Source organism: Xiphophorus couchianus, chromosome 15 (assembly GCF_001444195.1).
Source record: "Xiphophorus couchianus chromosome 15, X_couchianus-1.0, whole genome shotgun sequence".
NCBI classification, from domain to species: domain Eukaryota; kingdom Metazoa; phylum Chordata; class Actinopteri; order Cyprinodontiformes; family Poeciliidae; genus Xiphophorus; species Xiphophorus couchianus.
The window spans coordinates 8,335,012-8,355,266 of NC_040242.1; the positions used below are offsets into that span (position 1 = coordinate 8,335,012).

General features: G+C 38.6%; 2 protein-coding genes across 3 annotated transcripts; one reads left to right on the forward strand and one right to left on the reverse strand.

Moving 5' to 3' along the window:
• The first annotated feature begins 1,880 nt into the window (after window positions 1-1,880).
• Window positions 1,881-12,825, forward strand: hpcal1 (hippocalcin-like 1). Its single transcript, XM_028040546.1, has 4 exons — window positions 1,881-2,262; window positions 8,396-8,889; window positions 10,078-10,183; window positions 12,219-12,825. The coding sequence occupies exons 2-4, from the start codon at window positions 8,512-8,514 to the stop codon at window positions 12,314-12,316; spliced, it is 582 nt and encodes a 193-aa protein (XP_027896347.1). The 5' UTR covers window positions 1,881-2,262; window positions 8,396-8,511; the 3' UTR covers window positions 12,317-12,825.
• On the reverse strand, window positions 12,743-19,833 carry pdia6 (protein disulfide isomerase family A, member 6). Of its 2 annotated transcripts, none has more exons than XM_028040545.1 (13): window positions 19,683-19,833; window positions 19,244-19,385; window positions 18,510-18,567; window positions 17,610-17,736; window positions 17,387-17,493; window positions 17,170-17,294; window positions 16,802-16,916; window positions 15,825-15,965; window positions 15,249-15,333; window positions 15,067-15,139; window positions 14,828-14,986; window positions 14,635-14,731; window positions 12,743-13,421 (listed from the first exon to the last, which is right to left on the reverse strand). In XM_028040545.1, exons 1-13 carry the CDS (start codon window positions 19,699-19,701, stop codon window positions 13,350-13,352), a joined length of 1,320 nt encoding a protein of 439 aa, XP_027896346.1. In that variant the 5' UTR covers window positions 19,702-19,833; the 3' UTR covers window positions 12,743-13,349. The 2 variants fall into 2 exon arrangements, with proteins under 2 accessions (XP_027896346.1, XP_027896345.1); XM_028040544.1 differs by having other exon boundaries at window positions 17,170-17,297.
• Window positions 19,834-20,255: the final 422 nt, after the last annotated feature.

Genomic DNA, 20,255 nt, shown 5'->3' on the forward strand with positions numbered 1-20,255 from the left:
GACACTATTGCATGATTAAACACTCCACAGGTCAAACTGACCCAGGAACATTATTGCTGGCGGGTAACAAAAAAGGAGGGTTAAGTTAGTCATGTTGACCTATTTCCAGAGGTCAACATGACATTCTCTTTACAATGCCATGCTTTTAGAAAGTAATGAATTTGTTCTTTTTTTTTTATTTAATCTAATTGTGATTATAGACTTGGACATTTATACTTGTCCACAGTAACTGCTGATGTTATTATTTTTTTGGATTTTGTTAATGCACATCTACAGGCTCCTGATCAGCAACCGCATCCCCTTTGTCCTTAGGAGAATATTTAATTTTAAACATTATTTTAGCAATACCAGACTGTCAATATCAGGTGTCAAACTGGGTGCAGCAACAAAAGCAACTTCAGGCGTTTATTACCACCTCGGATCCCCTCCTCCATCTGTATAGTACTCATGCTCTGGTCTAGATAAACACTCTATGTGCTTACAGAAACAGGTGTCAGGCTTCAGCAGGTTGTACACACACGCATACACACCCCCATACATACACTCATGGTTAATTATTTATCCACCCACTGTACCGCTGACATACACACCATCCTGCCTGCAGTGTCACCAGAGAAGTTTCTGATGGAGGATCAAGAGAAAAGCCCTGAAAGAAGGCTTATAATAAATTAGAATAGCATTAGAAGAGTAGTTTATTTTCATGAGTAAGTTTAAACAGTTAAAGTCAAATACTGGCTGATGACATGGATCCCCAAACCTTGAGGAAACATCATGTGAATCGTGTGCCGCTCCGTCCGCTTAAAGCTCCTGACTCTGGGAGCTTAATCTCCAAATGAAATGAAAAATATACTTTAATGTTTTAAAAAGAGGATTTTCAATCACTGAGCAAAAGTCTGGCCATTTATTTCTTTAGCCATAATGAGATGTTTCTGATGCCGTCCCTGGTTTAGGAGTGGTTTAAAAGCAGAAATGTGTTTGAAGGCTATTGCAGCTCTGACTTCAGCTGAAGTCTCAAAGTCAGCAATGACTTTGCTTCACAACACCATCAAAGCTGTTTTCATCCCTCCTATTTGTGCATTTCATTTTTTTTTACCAGACTTTTCCCTTCCACTAAATTTTTCTTTGATATTATTAGACTGTGCAATGTATGGCTGTGAAGTCAGTTTAGTCCATCAAATCACATTTATATATAAAACTAACTTTGTCATTGACTTCTTATTCCAAATATTTTTAATTTTCTGACAAAATAAACTCTACGTTTTTCTCGGCTGTACGCTAAGAAAAATTAGAGCTTGAAATATAGTAGCCTACTTCATGTGTAATAATCTGTATGAGTTCCACTTTTTGAGCTGAACTACTGAAATACGTTTATTGTCATGTGACACATGAATTTATGGAGATGGACATGTCTGATCAAATATGAGAAGCTGATTGTAAATGTTTGAAAACTAGGAACTGGTTATCAAATGCTGTACATTGTCAACTTCCCACTACTTCTGACAGAACTGTACAGACCGAGCGACAAGTGAAGAACATATTCCCATGTTTTATTATAACTCCCATCTTTGGTGCACTTGTGCAACGTTTGCGTAACTGTCACGATTTTGCCCTGAAATGCGTACAGTTTATTTTAGATATTGCGCTAATAATAGTCCTCAGAGATATTTTTCCACAGTGTGTGTGTGTGTGTGTGTTTCTGGCGGTGTGGAAGCAGCGAGTTTGGGCGGATCCATTCAGCGCGCGGGGGCGTCTAGGAGCAACATTGATAAATTGTAAATATTTTCCTCCACATCCGATGGGCTTCGAGCAGGAGTTTTTCTCTGTTTGCTATTTTATGAGGCTTCTATGTGTTGTAAAATATTTACACCGTTCCAGCAGCCATTGGGAATCGGTTTTTAATTGTTTTCTGAAAGAAAAAAAAAAAACCCTTTTGAGTTGATTTGGTGGAGTCGGATGAAAACCGAGCTGTGTGTGTGCGCCACATCTTCCACTAAATGATAAAGCCACTTCAAACTGCCGAGACCGAGCTTGAGCAGAGACGTTCAAGTCCATGCAGATCAAACACGGATTTTCTTTGTTACTTTCACTTGAGGCCGCTCAGAGTCAGTGGAGCATCGTATATTTTTTTTTTGGCTTTTTGCTTTTTTCTTTAAACCGCTATAAGTTGACGCGCAAGTTAGGCTGCCTGCCACGGAATAAAGTGGGAAAGTGGAGCTGAATAAAGTGGACCGTCTTCTAACCAGGAGCCAAACCTGTAAAGAGGTAAGTTTTAGTTGAGTTTAATGTGTTATTTTTCTACTGTAACGTCTAGTGTGTCACAGTCTGGTCAGTTGGACTTCTGATGCAAGCCAAGACCCGACAGAGGCGGGTTTTTACAGACGGACAACACCCATTCTGGACTCGCACACATCACATCACACCTCCTCTGAAAAGTTTATTCAGACTCTCGATGTCACAGAGAGGAGAGTTCATCCCAAATATTGACACAACCACGCAAAAATATTTAAAAATGTAGTGAATGGCTTTTAATGTGCCTAAACAATTAAAAATAAATTGAATAACAGTAATAATACAGTTTCTTCCTCCTCAATAGACTGAGAAAAACGCAATTTGACATAAAAAGCAATATGGCTTCACTAGCTCCATCTTTTCTTTTATTATAGTAAAATGGTAAAAATATATATTGTCCTTGCAGACACTTCTTTGTGTCTAATAGTGAAATCAACGTGCACCCAACTTAAATAGATCTGCTATTTACCAGCTTCTAGCATCAGTGGCCCTAAGTTGTCATTTATTCTACAGGACTTTCACTGTTTCTCAGCGAAAGTTGCTTTTCTGGTTGCATGACCTGATTTTGGCCGAGCTCCTGCTGCTAAACAGATGGCCTCACATTTGACTCCATAAAATATTTGGCATATAAAGAAGTTTATGGTCAACTTAATAACTGCAAGATGCCCATGTTGTTGGGTTGCAAGACAAGTCCAAACCATGACGTATCCACCTCGGTGCTGCGCAAAACCCCACACAAACACACAGCTGCCACTATGGACACGATGAAGTCTTGTTATTCCTTATTATTTCCCCAAATGCAACTTTGGAAACCTAAGTTATGCTGTCCTCTTTTTCAAAAGAGGATTCATCTTCCAGACAACTAAAATGATGGGCATGGCATTGTTTAGAAAAAGTCTGGAAACCCTTCCCAGATTGATGAGTAGCAACAGCTACTTCTCTAAGGTCATTGTTGATGTCTTTTCACATTATAATTGTATTAACACACAACTGGATGCTCTGGATGCTCCAGCTACCATAATAGAGTTGGTCACACTTCCTGATGACCTGAATCCACACGAAGGAATCAGTGCATTCAATTAGCACAACCTGGTTGCTACTTTCCCTGTGAACTCCCATGGAAACAGCAAGAGCATGGATAGTTTTACAAACTCAGCTTGTCCATTTTGCCTTTGTTTGTGTTTATAATAGACAGACCATGTAGAATTTGTTTAGATTTTTTTGTACACTTGATGGTAGACTGGTAATAATGATAATATTTAAAAAGGTTTGCTTTCATTTGAGTATGACTTGTGTTTAAGACCATTTTTTGCATCCTGGTCTCAGTGAATTCTTGGTTACATGTGTACTGCACAGGTTAAATCTGGCTTGAAATGTTGAAATTTACAAACTAAAATGTAAGTTCCTTACATTCAGATGTTTATGAAGTCAATACATTCAAAATGTATTCATTTGACATTTTAAAACTAAAAATGGCAGCTGTAAATGTTGCCTAAAATGTTAGTTTTGATAAAGGAAAAAAAAAGGACAAAGCTGGAACAAATGGAAGCAGAACAAAGGGTCCACTTCCAATTTGGCAGCTCTTAAAGTTGAACATTTTAAAAGCACACTTGCTGAAAACATGCTTTGTTTTCTTTAGTACCAATGTACCGTATTTGGTTTTACTATTCTGTTGCCTTGACTACCGGTGTGTGTCAGGGGACATCACCCTGATCCCCTGCCCGATTTTCACTGACACAGGTAAAGAGAGGCAGGGCTGGAAGCGAGAATTTTCTGGAGGCTCAGTTTTCTCATTTTCACACTCTGCACATCGCGGTAAGATGGTCCAAGTGGCTAACTTACAGCCCAGTCTTTTTCTCCTTCGAAGACAATTAAAGAAATAATTGCATTGTGCAGCACTTTGAAGAAGAGATCTGCTTGAACATTAAAAAGCCAGTTTATCTTCTCACTTCCAAAACACTCAGAGTGTTATTTAAACACAGCGTAAATCATATCAGAGAGTTTATATATTTAGAACAATTTCTCATCTCTCTTTTAGGTCACTTTTTTCTCCATCCTTGTGCATAAAGCTTAAAACAGAAAATAGGGTGAGCCTAAAAATGGAAAACAGCAGTAAAGAAAAATGGCCAGGGGTTTACAGGAAGCCTACACGGGGCTCGTGGAAGGGGGCAAATGCTGCTCTGGAGCATGTGTGAAGCAGCCTCATTAGGCAAGGCAAACCAGTGGAAATAGTGGACCATGCAGACCAGAGATGGGGGTTGGGGACAGGGAGGGAGGCTGTTGCTGTGTAATTGAGGAGAATTGCAAACATAGAGCGTAGAAAGGCAATCTCCAGGGGCTGCTCTATATCAAGGTCCGGTCACAAACTTCAGTTTTCCATGACAGTCAGCGTATGATTTCATCTGCAAAAGGATGTATTGAGGACAGTGTCTGTATCTATCAGCCTTTTCTGTTTCATTTCTCTGTAAGAGCAAAAACAGACGAACATATGTCAAATTATAAGCAGAAGGGAAAAAAACGCCCCTGCAGGAGGTTAAAAAAAGAAAAGCAAGCAGGGGAGTTAGAATAATCTATTAAGTTGTTTGCCTAAGATTATTTTTGCTACAGTACACCCCTTTTTCAATGAGGACGTCCTCTGGGAAGTTAATGTTTAATTTCCGAGCTTGGTATCTGTAAAACACTTCAGTTTTCCAGTTTGGGCCCTGCTGGGTTTCATGTGGCTTTGTGCTGATAAACAGTAACGCCCATATTTATGTCTGTTTCTGCTCAGCCTGCACACTGAGCTGTCTTGGAAAAGTCCACTCTCTGCCGCTTCCTCATCCTGTTGCATGTGCGAGAGGAAGTCATACTCTCAGGCTCGCAGGCTAGTGCGTTGTTTATGCTGCAGTCTAGGTAACACCAAATCGACAGAAATGACATTATGTTCTCAATTTTAGAATCACTGAGTCTGTCTTCAGTTTTCCTTGACTTAACACTAAGTTAAGCATTCAAAAATTAACACACGATAAAATAATAAGCACTGGGGATTATTTTTATAAACATGGTAAATTGTACTTTATCATAATCTTCCTAAAAGAAAAAAAAAACATTTTCATAAACTTCCATTGTGAACTGAAGAAGGTTGATAATAAAGCAGGAACAAACACTAGGGGCAACATTCAGTGATATGAAAGAAAAAGTACAATTCAATATTGATGTCTAATCATATTTTTAAAACTTGTTTTAGTTATCAAACAAAAAACATAAACCAAAATTTGCTTTGTTGCTCAGTAGGATTTCAGGACAACTTTTGAATCAACAGTCACAGACAGGAGTCTGCTCAAGGTCTTGTGAGGAGACTTTATGGTTACAGCAACACTTTTACTAGCATCTACTGTAATTAAACTGAAATGACCACAAGGATGGTGTGATGGAAAACTTTTGTTTGCCTTGGTAACAATAAGCAATCCAAGTCTAATGTCAGACTTGGTAAGTCTGAGAGAAGCTAAAGAAATTAAGAAAAAAATAGGGTATGAGGAGATTTTTTTTTCTTAAACAGAAAAGGCCTTAAAGACTGAGACATGTGCTTTAAATCGAAGCTGCAACACTTTGCAAACGTGCTTATCTATTCCTTTTTCATTTAAGAACCCCTGCTGCATTGTTAAGATCAAATTCTCACATCTGCTTCTCTCGTCACATTGTGACTCTGGTTCATAGAAGCGCAGGAAATTAAACTTGTGAGACAATTAAAAGAAATGACAGCGCATGTGTGCATTCAGATTCACACTGTCTTCATCTGTTCTTCAAAAAGAATCAGTCTGCTGGCAGCAAAGAGCGGAGCGGTGAGATCTAATATCTTTCAGCAAAAAAAAAAAAAATCATTAGAGGGAGTAAGGAGCAGTGGAGGTGTTATATAGAAAGGTTATTATGTAATAGAACCTCTGGTATTAGCAAAGCGACTCATACTGTATGGCTGGAAATAGTTTTTCTTCTATGTGTCATACTTTTTCCATTCTTCCCTACACCCACACACCCCTGTTTTCCATCCTTCCCACTCACACTTAAACAGATACAAGTAAAAGATTAGCTCAGTTTTATCAATTTTTGCCTCCACACTTTAGCAGAAATGCCATTTGCTTAAATTTTACTCTGAGGTTTTGTGTTTTTACTAATCCGTTCAATCAATCGTGTTTTGTATCGTGGAAACATTTACTTTTTTTTTTTTTTTTTTTTTACTACAAGTAACCAAAAAGTGCCTATATGTACTATTAGCCCTTTGCCATGTTACAACCACCAATTTCTATGTACTTTATAAAATATGATGGACCATTACATAGTATAGTATAATTGCAAAGCAGAATGGAAATAATAATTTTTTTAAAATACAAATTTTAAAAATGTGAAATTGAATGAAAAATTTCACATTTTTTCAATGTTGCAATGTTGAAAAGATGTTGCATTGTTGCACTGCAACAAGAAGTTACATAACTACTAAAAATAATCTGAAAAGAGTCCACAGGTGTTTATTTTTAATATCAGTTGAAATCCATTTTTGTAAAAACCACAGAGGATATTCACTAAGAGCATAGTGGAAGCAAAGGAATAAAAAAGATAATGTAGAGACGTTTAAAGCAGGGTTGGTTTATTTAAAAAGAAATCTGAAGGTTAAATATTTTTTCAACCCATCCATCCATCCATCTTCTTCCGCTTATCCGAGGTCGGGTCGCGGGGGTAGCAGCTTCAGAAGGGAGGCCCAGACTTCCCTCTCCCCAGCCACTTCTTCCAGCTCCTCCGGGGGAATCCCGAAGACCCCAATGATGAGTAAAAACATTGGACTTGGTGTTCCCTCGCCCGGACGCGGGTCACCGGGGCCCCACTCTGGAGCCAGGCCTGGAGGGGGGGCACGATGGCGAGCGTCTGGTGGCCGGGCTTTTACCCATGGAGCCCGGCCGGGCTCAGCCCGAAGAGGAAACATGGGCCCCCCCTCCCATGGGCCCACCACCCGTGGGAGGGGCCAAAGGGGTTGGGTGCACTGTGTGATGGGTGGCGGCCAAGGGAGGGGACCCTGGCGGTCCGATCCTCGGTTGCAGAAATTTTTTCAACCCATCATCAGAAAATATAAAGGGTTTAAAATTTGGTCCTTCTCTTACACTCAGACGTAAGTAGAGCATGAACACTGGAGTTTGTGCTTGAAACATGATAACGTGTAAAAATCGTCTGTATTCAAAAGGTTTTCTGACCATTCTTTGGTGTGTTGTTTTCAAGGTCAGATTCAAAGCGGCCATCGTGTTTTTTCTTGTTTGATAAAACAAAATCAATTCCCTTATATTTGGAATAAAAACAAATCCGCCTTCACAAATTCCTCTCGCCAGATTACTTTTTTTTGTGTGTTTGCTTACCAAAACAAACCTTTATCTTTACATCATCATGCAAGGTGTCACTTTCAAAAATTAGATTTTGTTCTGGATGCGCGGCATTAATGCGTCTTATCATATCACCAATCATGAATGCCCCTGCATACATGAATAAACTGTTTTTGCAGAGTATACTGTAACCATGGGAGCTGAATTCGGACAAACCACAGAAACCAGAGGTGAATAGGCCCAGGTGGTCAGATGCTTTTTAGCCATCATTTGTGTCTGCTTTTTATTCAGTATATAAATTCCACCTGCTTAAATTAAATTAGATTACCCATTTTCCCAGGATGGAAGGGATTGTTATCGAGGTGAACGTCTGGTTCTCTCTCGGCTACAGCAGGCTGTCAACCTGACCTTTTACAAAGTTGCTTTATTAGGATTTACAATGGCCCCCCAGGATACTTGTCCCCTTTCCAGTGGAGAGCAAGGTTAACAAATTAACCCTAACCACACACACACACACACACACACACACTTACTTATTCTCTCCCAAACATACGCAGAATACTTTCCCAATGACAACGTTGTTGAAATCTCTGGTGTTTTGCTGTTGAACAATCCACCTTTTCTTCTTCTGCTTGATTGAGAAGAATTACTTAGCACATGTTTAAGAATGAAACACTTTTGAAAACTGAGAAGAATAATTGATCCAATGAATCATTTATGAAATTCACACAAGGTTGTTAATGAGGTTTGTTGGTCCCCTGCAGGAGCAGAGGAAGCGGAGCAGCCTTCGACGTGGGGAGCAGTAGTGCGGCTTGAGTAGAGATACCGAGAAGAGAAGGTAGAAACGCCACCTCGGCCGTCCGCCTCGGAGCGCTGCATCATGGGGAAGCAGAACAGTAAACTGCGACCTGAGGTCCTGAACGACCTGAGGGAGAACACAGAGTTCACCGACCACGAGCTTCAGGAGTGGTACAGAGGTTTCCTGAAGGACTGTCCCACCGGCCACCTGACAGTGGAGGAGTTCAAGAAGATCTACGCCAACTTCTTCCCGTATGGCGACGCCTCGAAGTTTGCGGAGCACGTGTTTCGCACGTTTGACACAAACAGCGACGCCACCATTGACTTCCGGGAGTTCATCATAGCCTTGAGTGTGACATCGCGTGGCGGGCTGGAGCAGAAGCTGCGCTGGGCCTTCAGCATGTATGATCTGGACGGGAACGGTTACATCAGTCGGGCGGAAATGCTAGAGATAGTTCAGGTGAGGATAACGTGTTCTGCATTATAATTGATTGCATGTTAAATGTGTCAGATTGCGTGAAGAAGTAGGGAAGGTTTTACATCCATAGATGAGAAAGACAATAGAGGCTGTCAGAACCAGTTGGTTCTTTAGTATCAATTACCCTAAACTTTTAATCCCTTCTTGGTTGTTTGTTGTGTGCATTTCTAATATCTAAGGTGTTTTAATTAAACAATTTCCACTGATGCTGAGAGAGACTCACAGCTTACTCCTCCTTTATTACAGCCTGCAGCTTGCAGGAGGGTTTCTAAGAATGTGAAGGCGATCAAGAGGAAAAAAGCCTTTTCTGGAATAAATCTAAAACCAATAACTGTATCGTAGCTTCTTCACTTTGTAATTTTATTGTCCTTCAAACGTATGTACACCTCTTAAAATGTTTCATATTTTAGCAGGTTACAAACAGCTCAGGAAAGGGAATTCATTTGACTTTTACATGTAAGAACTGTGCAATACACAAAGTTGACCTTTATTCTAAAGTGGCAAGAAGAAATCTATTTTTGAAGGAAAGCCTTAAGAAGTCTTGCTTGTAGTTTGCCACAAGTCATTTAAGGGTCAGAGCACTGACTGCACAAGTAAGCGAGAAATATCGCACATTTACGAGGCAACTGACAGATCATCTGGTGCCTCGTAAACACCGCAAGCCCTTACAAAGGGCTTGCGGTGTAAATCTATCGCATTTTAATCTCTCACAATTAAGGTTAAGAGAAAACACTAACTTTCTATTGGAAAGACTAAATATCCTTCCAATCTAAAAATGCTTAGCTGCCATTCTCTACAAACCTCTATCTACCAAGTACAGGCTTACCAGGTTTTCTGGGGAAGCAGTTTTTCTTTGCCTGGTAGTTTCAGAGGATATAAAACGAATGACCTCGTAAAACTAGTCTTGTATGTCACTACCGTATATGATGCTGAAGTGCATACTCATGCTCTTTTAGGGAAACCAAAGTTGGACCATGAAGCTGCTTTTTGTACTGTAGAAATCTGTCTGAGAATCCTCCACAGATTTAGTTCTCTGAGCAACAGAAACAGGTTTGAGCGTCAGTAAGCGTAAGGTTAATCTCACATAAGAATAGATATTTTTTCCACTTAAGATATAATTAGAAAAGTCCTCATACACACAACTGCAATCCTAATTATGTTAATTTGCAGGCCATCTACAAGATGGTGTCATCAGTAATGAAGATGCCAGAGGATGAGTCGACGCCAGAGAAAAGAACGGATAAAATCTTCAGACAGATGGACATTGACAATGATGGTAAGACTGGTGTGATGTGTGTGTGTGTATGTGTGTGTGTGTGTTTTGTCTATCATACTCATGCTATAACTGATTTTTCCTCAGCATTTTCTCCTTAATGAAAATAAGTTGTTTGCCTTGTAAGAACACACATATTCTTTTCTCACCGACCAGAATACATGGCACATTGGCTGGCATGGAGTTAAAATCTTAAAATATGATTAAAAAAAATTATTTGGTGAATTTCATTTGTTTCACTTTCAGTTTTTGGGCTTTAGTCTTACCAAACTGCTTAGCAAAATAGCGCAGCATTCAAAACCAACAAAACCGCAACTCGCAACTAAACAAAAATCAGATTCTCACTGTTATTACTCACTGTTATCTGATTTCTTTTGTTTGTTTTACAGTCTGCTCAATTAAAAAAAAAAAAAACTTAATTCTTGCAAAAGTATTGTAGATTCAACAGCATTCTCAAATTTAAGTTTCCACTACATAGAAAATGCTTCTGCAAATAGTTATTTCTCCATCAAGTCAGTTTGTGCTTTATTAGTAGGAATTAATATACACTATTATATTGTTGTGAATTAATTGGAGCAATACATAATCAGACTGCAGGGTCCATATAAGACTCCATCACTCATTTGGCTCAGACACGAAGAAGAAAAATCCTTCAAAGCTGAAGCTTCTTAGAGTTACTACACAACCTATAAAATTGTTTCCAGAGAGCAACTATTGATTTAATGGCATTACCTAAAGTTTTGTAAGTTGTAAACCTTCCCTTAAGTTCGTTTTCTTTTTTTGGAAGTTAATGCCTCTCTGTTTTCAACAGGGGTATTTACTTTAGCAGAGCTCACCCACATTTCCTGCATAGATAATCTTTGTAGCAGAAGTTCTCACAGCACATTTTATTTCCACTAAAAATGTGCCTAGTCAAGAAAACAGTTCATTATCCGCCTACAGCCACATAGAGTCATAGGTCACATTATGGCTGCAGCGCCATCATCCATATGTGGCAGTAACTTCCTCTCAGAGGGCTTTTTTAGTTTGAGAGAAGTGCTTTTACTACAGACCGGCTCACAAGCAGGTTGATGAAACGGGGGCCTAACAACAATTACTCCACACAATACAGAAAACTGGGAACAAAAGTATGGAAAATCAGGACGAGAAGTATCAGTTTCCTGGATGGGTTTGTCAGCCATTTCTTCTCCATAGAAAGGCAACTGAAGCAGTGGGGATAAACTAAACCTGTATTCAAATTCTTAAACAATTCTGCCTGGAAAAGTTGTTAATTTATTAGTGTTCCTAATAATACTTTTAAAATAAACGTTACTGAGGCATTTCTTTATCTATAATTTACAAAACATCCTTTTTAGAAACTCCTAGTCAGGAAGCTGTAACTTTCCACTCCCTTTGAGTATGAGTGGGACATGACAGAGAGGTCAGTTTCTCTTTGCTGGTGGCTAAAAAGCAAAACAAGTAATAATCTAGCCTGCATAAACAATGAACAGGATATTAAAGGATGAAAAACAAATCTTGAAAGCTCATTGCAGCTGAGGACAGTTTTTTGGAGTCACTGAAATCTCCATAACAATTTGATGCCATCTACATGGCAACCAGTGGATTGATAGTGATGTGAGAACAAAAACCTTTTTTCTAACCTACCATCACAAATGTAAACGTAGAGTTTGCTAAACGCTATTCAGATTTTAAATGGAATTGTGTGGCTTGTTTAGATAAAACAAAAATGTATGTAGATGTAAGTATGAAGTTATTTTTTGTTTTGTTTTAGGAAAACAGTTAATATTCTTGAAAGCTTAAACGAGGCGTGTATTGAATCCATTTTTAAACTGAGTGGAATGAAATTAGTCATGTAAGAAATTGCACAAAGCTTTCTGGAAGTAAACATGATGTGTTTTTTCAAAGAATTTTGTGGATTTCACACATATCGGTAACTGGGGCAGAAGTGATTGTGTTGCAATGCTGAAAGATCAGATGCTTGGTTTTTTTGTTCGTTAGATAACTCATATTGCGCTTCCTGTCGGTTTGTGCTCTGTAGGCAGATTGTCTTTGGAGGAGTTCATTAAAGGTGCCAAAAGCGACCCGTCCATCGTTAGACTGCTGCAGTCGGATCAGGGAACCTCCCGCCAGTTCTGAGGACAGAGAAACCTACTTTGCTGCATGAGGAAACCTACCGCATAAATCCAGCTTTATACCATTCCTTACCTCCCTCTTTCAGCTAACACTCTTGTTTACATTGATGTGTCTTCTCTCTGGAGCTCTTTTAATTGAAAGTATTATTTTTGTGCTTTTCCCAAAACTCTTTCCCATTTAGCCGTTTTGTTTAATTTAAGTGCCATATGTTTATATTGACTGGATTCAAAGCTTAAAGTGTTATGGCTACCATTATGTTACAAAAGGAAACTAATTGAATGACTTAGAATTTGATTCAAATGTGGCTTATTGTGGTTTAAGATAACAGATACTTACGAAGCTCTGTATGCCTTGATATAGCATGGCTCAGTTATTTGTATTTTTGGATATTGTGAGTATACTGTATGTGAATAAGGAGGCAGGGACTGGTTGTTTTTATTCCTTTTTATTTTTGTAACAAAAATGTCATTTTGTTTTCACACAATTGAAATAAAGTCGTGTAAGAAAATCTACACAAGTCGTCCCACAGATTCTCCCCCCTCCCCTGTCCTGGACAAACATGACGCAAACCCACCCAGAGTCTCATTCACCGTTTTTCTTTTTTTTAAAAAGGGAAAATATGCCAAGTCAGGTTGAATCATCACCTTTCACAAGTTCACATCTTAAAATAGTAATTTTAAGGCAGCTGAAGAAGGGAGAGAGAGTCGCATTTGGAAAAAAAAAACAACTTAAATGAACCTCCCCCCTCCTCTCTTCAGCTAGCGGCAGCTTTATAAATATTCAGCCTTAAACATTCAGCAGGTTTGTGAAAATGAGTTCACATCAGGGACTAACATACGCGCACACACTCCCCTCCCTCCTGAGTGACAGACAAGATGGTGTGAAAAACCGCAGGTGACTCTCATGCGTCTTTTCTGGAGTATTTCAGTAACTGGCCAGCATGGCCTCCCATTCGTCCACAGGAAGAGGGAGGCGGGGGACAGGACCAGACAAGACCAAACCCAAATCAGTCTGGGTCCGATCCTTACGTTTGGACTCATAACTCGTCCTTCTCAAAGTCCTCATCCAGGTCGATGTCACTGAGATCGTATTCCTCCTCCACAGGAAGCTGAACATGACGGAGAAAAAAAAAGGGAATGTTATAATAAATGATGGGTTGTGGTCCAAATCTGAATTCAGCTTTATTGTAATGGAATATTTTCTTTTAACCACAGGTGATTTTGAAAGATAAATGATGAAAACCTAAAAAAAAAAAAACACACAAAAAAAACTAGGGATGTTTAAATGTTATGATTTAGCAAAAGCTAAATCATAACTGCACTCAATCATTGTTAAGCTACATTAGAAAAACAAAAAAAAACTACTCATTAATTTAGCAACAGATTTTTTCAGTAAATAATTTCCTCCACAAAAGCCATTTATTTTATACGTTCAGCAATAATGTTTGCACTCATATGTACATAACGGACTTTACACATTATTCAGACTTTAAAGTTCAACTTTAAGCATGTTAAAAAATATTTAATGCAGCCAAATATTTAAAAAAAAAAAAGTAGGCTTCAGTTCAGTTAGAGACTAAATGACACACATATCAAATATAGGTATTTTGAGTTCATCTAGCTCATTTTGATATTAACATCAGCACTTTACTACACGATAATTCAGAGCCAATTAGTGAGGCAAACGTACCAGAACAAAATAAAAAAACAAACAAACAGAGCTTTAATCTTTAATCAGAGCCCACTGTGTTTCATCTCCTCAGCTGCTTTTTATGCAGGCAGTTGTGTTGTGGTTCCCTTAGTATCCAAATGCCATTATGCTAACCAACTTGAGACCTTTTAAACCTTTGAAATTTAACAATCTGACTATATTTTTGCAAATTGCCTCAAGATGATGTGTTGTGAATTGAAGCTATATAAACAAACAAAAAAAAAAAGTCATTGGACATGAAAGCAGGCACTTTGGTCAGCTTTGTCTGACCTACAGTTTCAACAAACAAACAGTACTTAATAGAGAACACTGCAGCGATAGCATGGAGCCCTCTACACAGTAGTCTGCATGAAAACTGAATTTTGTTTGAAACATTTGAGTTAATGATTCTGTTGACTAATTGCAGATAACACAATTAGAAGCCAATTTCAAAATGCTCTTTTTAAGACACAACGTTAGTGTTATTCTAAATAATGTTAATAAATGAAACCCACTTTATTTTCTGTTAAGATATTAAAGTTTAGGCTTGTTCATTTGAAAATCCCATCTTTATAATGTTCCTTTTAGAGCATCAGTGCCTCACATTAGGAAATTGATGCAGCCACACTCACCTCTCCATCTTTCCCATCCCAGGCTTCTACAGCGTTAATCTTTGGCATGACTCCGCCTCCCAGTGTGGCGGTGGAGCCTCGGCCCACGGAAAGCTCCCTGAAAACATCAGCGGCACCAGGTCCTCCATTTAGTCTGCCTTTTGCTTTCTTTTACTAAAGAAAACTAGAAAAGCAGGAAAAGTGCGCCCTCTACCTGAGGAACTCGTGTATGCCAGTCTCACTGAAGGAGCCTCTGAGGAGAGCGAATTTCATCTTGCGTGCGTTGATGGCGGCCATGGCCGGGTAACCGAATCCGCCGATTCCTAGAGAGGCCTCCAGCTCCATCTGACCGCCTGCCTCTGTCCAGAGCCAACTGGAAATAAAACAAAAAAAAGATCAGAAAACTGTAACTTTGATTGACACAAAGTAATATTCCGTAGCATTAATCCTCACCCCCACAGCTTCTTCTTATACTTTTCTGCCATCTTTACCATCACATCCAGATAACCATTTCTACCAGATGCACCTGTTTGGAAACAGCAGAATGGTATTAGGATTTCTGCATGAAATCTGTGTTTTAGATTTTTTATGTAATTTGGAAAAAACGTTTTATCATGAAAGACGCATTTCAGCACCTGTATCCAGGATGTGTGGAAGGACGGCAATTATACACAGCTGACTGTCTTCACAGGTCTTCTTCAAGACGTCTTCATTAAGGATCTGAGAGAGAAAGTTCATTTTAAACTCAAAGTATTTTCTGTAAAAAAACAGGGTTCATATAAGTGTCTTTTATTTCTTAAATGTGATTTTACACATTTTCAGATCAACATTTTGTCAAATTAAATTTGCTAAATTATTACATTTCTGTGTATTTGTAAAATACAAAGAAAATCTCTAGAGTATCAATGTTTTAAATATTAGGCCAGAAACACTGACGGACTGCTGGATGCATAGACCAACTAATTTAAAAAAACAAAAATCATAAAAAAAATAATAAATATTTAAATCCTTTTAACACATCTTAAAACCTTAATTTTTTTTAAATAATACAAACCAATATTTTTTCATTCCAATGCTTCTTGAGGACAGAATGAACATTGATTAAAGCTTCTATTTTAGTCATAGTTTAGCTTTAATTGTACAACACCTGAAGCAGTCATACCACAGCAACCAACCAAAGTGATTAGTACATGGTGGATGATCACACTGACCTCCACCAGCTCAGGAGCAGGAGCGTTGTTAGAGAACAAATCCATGGCCTTCTCGATGATGTCCCCTCGGGTGCGGCCACCTTGGTAGTCCTCAGGCTCCTCCCCTTTACGGAAAATTTTGATTGAGGGAAATCCACGGACCTAAAACATACAAAAACATTCCTTTAATACCAGTATCAGCTGTCTGATGTGAAAAACAAAAGGAAAGCCATTGTTTATGCTTTATGCTTAAAAATATAGCATAACATCCATGTTGGGGATTTCAGGACAGAGGTTTAAGCCACCAAATACAGAAGACTGAATCACCAATATGCATGTACTATTTGGTTAAATATCTTAGCAGTTTTTTTCTTTATAGAAAAATATTTTTAAAAACCAACAAACTGGCAAAATGTATTTATCTCTTTTAGAGAACACAGGAAACATTTTCCTGAGTTTTCTCTTTCCTAATACGCTAACACTATTAAGTTTCAGCCACTGAAGATAAATATCCAGTGAATGCTTAACACCAGATATTGTATCAAAGCACTCCATTACGTTTGTGATATTTCATACACCTAGTATCCAATGATATATTTCAATTATTTTGCAGCTCTAAATCACCAGCACCAAAACATCTGCGGTTGATCACTGAACAGCCAAGGCTCTGATTTTAGATGCTGAAATATTTAAAGCAGAACATTGCAGTCTTCCCTCTGCTTTTCCTTATAGATGTGAAACTCAAGCAATCCTTCATTAAGCCGCTTTATAAAGATATTTAACCTCCGCATCCAACACTGGAGAAAAGATGCAAACCAAATAACTGTTCCCTCAAACTAATGTTTTGTTTTTCAAGCAGACCAAAGCTCTGTATATGTAAAGCTAAAACCACTGGAAATGAGATGCACTGGTAGAGAATACACAGGCCTGTTTTGCACAAATATCAGGGCTGTTTTGCATTTGGAGAAATGATGAGACAGCATTGAGTTTTTACTCACCCCATAGCGGCTGGACACAACCTGATGTACGGTAGCGTCCACAGCCCCAAGGCGAACTTTGCCCTTGGTTTGCTCCTTAACAGCTGTGGCTGCAGCTGCCCACTCAGGCTCCAGGCTGTGGAGGAGGACACAGTGACCGTTACACACACAAAAATAATAATAAATCACCTAGAATTAAATGTTTGTGCAGGCTCATGGTTTCTAGTTGTGGAGTTGACAAATTTCACAACTTCTAGAAAAATGCAACTAAAAATCTGTGCTTTATTCTAGTGGCAGAACAAATCTTGAATGATTTAAGGTCTACATATTGCTTAGTAAGAAGGTTTATCTTGTTTGATGAGACAAGACTGTTAGCTACTGAATCTTACTTCTTGCAGTGTCCACACCAAGGGGCAAAAAACTCCACCAGCCACACGTCGTCACTGTTCAGGACGGTCTCATCAAAGTTGTCGTCGGTGAGCTCTACCACATCCTTCTTGCTGCCACCGCTACTCTGCTGGAAGGCAGCAGAAAGTAAAAAGCTTTCATTTCCATCACTTCCATTAAGAGAGTAAAAGCTTCAACGGGTTCCAGTGGTTTACTTACCTGCTTGTTGTAGCTGGAGCCACCAGACTTTCCACTCAGCCTCTCTTTGACGAGCGTTCTCAAAGCATTCATTGCTCCATCGACAATCGCCTGACTACTGCGTCCTCCTAGTGGCATCAAAGATTTATTCATTGCATTATACATCTTTAAACATGTGGTTATTAAATCAGCCACCAATCATTTTATGATAGCATCAAATAAAAATTGCACTTCTAATACTCACCTTGGTATTCCTCCGGTTTATTTTTATTTGCTCCAAAGACCTTGATGGTGGGGAACCCTCTGACGCCATATTGGCCTCCCAATGACTTGTGCTGGTCAGCATCTACTGCCCCAACCTTCACAATACCCTGAAAGATTGATACAGACACATTGGCTATGGTTAGTGTAATTAGACTACATTTAGTCTAATTAAAAGCATCAATGTTTGCAGGTCAAACATGAACATTTTATGTGACTCTACATGGAGGAGTTTTGTTAAGCAAAGAAAGAAGTATTGACAAAAAGCCGCACTTAAAAATGAGCTGCAAGCCATAATTTTATCTACATCTTTAGCATCTCATTTGCAGCTATATTACCATAGTAGAGTACAATGTTTCAACTGCAGTAACCTGAGTTTTACATTTATGTTTTTGCTCTCAAGTGAAACTGATCAAATCAGAAGGTGTGTGTTTGTGTGTGTAACTGTGTATACCTCAAAATGTAACCACCTGAAAACTTATCTGGAGCTTAAGTTAATTCACCATTACCGTATCAAGCAGATAAAAATAAAGGGAATGGTTAATCTGTGCTGCATACTGACAATTTAATTTTTAATTTGACAGCATAACTTTAGCTTTGCCACATAATAACTTAATTGTTATTAACTTTTTGTTTATGAAGAAGGTTTCTGCTGCCGAGCCATTATGAGAAGTCCATTGAGGTTTTAGAACGAAACATTTTGTGTATCAGTTATTCTGCTGCAACAAGAAGCAGACTTGCCAATTTTGAAGCTTTGGGTACAAATATATCACCCAGGTCCTTCTTTTTCTTGGAAACATATCAGTATAACTCTACTTGTCTAGTCTGTTCAAAATAAATGCAGAAGGAAGAAAAATGATGCGTGATGGCTCTGTTTGATTACCTTGAGGGCTGTTGCTGCTTTCTTCCACTCTGGAGCGAGACTTTGACAGTGACCACACCTATGACAGAAAATGGAAGAAAAAAAAAAAAACAACAACAAATGATTGACCAAATGACCATAAATTTCTGCAATTAGAGACAAACAAACTGGTCAGCAAAAGAATGGAAACAGACAAAGTTTTTTGGGTGAGCAATAACAGCTTAATGGTAGTTCAGATACTGAATATCTGCTTATTCTTTTCACATTCAATAAATTAATCAAAACTAAACATTTTTCTCTCTGTATTTGTAACAGTCACAGAAAAGCAAAATGAATAAAAACTGTTCTGAGACTCATACATCAAAACCCTGTAAAATCTGAATCTTCCTCAACTTTTGTTTTTATTGGGGGTCATAATCAGGACAATTTCTAAGATTGTGCTGCTCTAAAACTTTCAATGCCAACAAAGGACAAAAATCAACTCAACAGTTGTATTATATTGTTCTTTCAGATGAAAACACAAACTTGTTCACCTCATCTTCTTGTTAGGGTTGTGCTCTTCACAACTAAAAAGTGGAAAGCAAATTTTGCATACAAGCCTCGTTTTGTGTTTGTGATTCATATGTAAATGTTTAAAAGGGAAGGAAATGCCTCAAACAGGCGACTGTCACTCAACCACAAATCCTTTCTTATAAAAACGATTACAGCTGCATCCTTATTGTGATCAACGAATGCGAACATCTGTATGAACTCACCAGGGAGCATAGAACTCCACCAGCCACAGACTGTCACTCTGGATCACCTCCCTGTTGAAGTTGGACGGTGTGAGCTCAACAACATCATCACTGGAGGAATACATGGCTTGGACCGACAGGACCAGCGAGCAGCCCAGCATTCCTAAAACACAAGGTGAACAACCAGCAGGTTTATCTCAGCGACTAGTTACGTTAAATCAATTAAATAAAACACTAGCTACAGAAGGTTGCTAGAGGACAGCAGAGGACTGTTTATACAGAGCTAAAGATTTGATTTTGAATCATTACATAAAATATAAAAGGCCCACTCCTGCACCGAAACTTAGCCCTGCAAGCTAACAATAGTAGCTAAAACGCACTAAAATACTTTAAAAACTAGCTCCTCCTCGTTACTAATATAGCATAATAATATTATAACATTCTCTAACTTATAACTTACCCAATAAAATCGAACTCATGGTTTTAACTTCTCTCTGCTCGTCTCCTCGATTGAAACAACACACAGACTACCGCCGCTGCTCACTCTCACAAAAGTCTATTGCAGTGGGTGGGAAAAAAAATTAAAAAAAAATCTCACCGTGGCCCACGCTGATTGGTCCGCTATCGGAGACGGTGAGATTAGACCAATCAGCGTGCGCCGTGTAGTTTTGAGGACGCACGAAGGAAAGGAGGAGGATGGAAGCAGCATACGGCACTTTCGCTTAACCAGGATGTGTTAGATATGACTAGGCTGACTCATTCTTAAAATTTAATGACAGCAGGATACGTGTTGAACCATTAAAAAAAAAAAACTTATTTTAGCACTAGAAAATACAACGAAGAACAAAATTATTAATACTCTTTGAACTTTTGCCAATTCTTTCCACATCAAACCCCAAAACTTTAGTGTATTTTGTTTGGATTTTAAATGATAGGTTAACGTAAAGTAGTGCATAAATTTGAAGTGGGACAAAAAAATGACAGCAATTAATATTCTGAATTAAACGTACATGTTTGTTGGGCACTTGTGCAG

Excerpts from the sequence above, each read along its gene's own strand:
- hpcal1 (XM_028040546.1), top strand. The coding sequence starts at position 8,512 with ATGGGGAAGCAGAACAGTAAACTGCGACCTGAGGTCCTGAACGACCTG. Across the intron at positions 8,890-10,077 it reads AAATGCTAGAGATAGTTCAG|GCCATCTACAAGATGGTGTC; the intron begins GTGAGGATAACG and ends GTTAATTTGCAG. Across the intron at positions 10,184-12,218 it reads GATGGACATTGACAATGATG|GCAGATTGTCTTTGGAGGAG; the intron begins GTAAGACTGGTG and ends TGTGCTCTGTAG.
- pdia6 (XM_028040544.1), bottom strand. Across the intron at positions 17,737-18,509 it reads AAGCAGCAACAGCCCTCAAG|GGTATTGTGAAGGTTGGGGC; the intron begins GTAATCAAACAG and ends TCAATCTTTCAG. Across the intron at positions 14,987-15,066 it reads TATAAGAAGAAGCTGTGGGG|TTGGCTCTGGACAGAGGCAG; the intron begins GTGAGGATTAAT and ends TTTTATTTCCAG.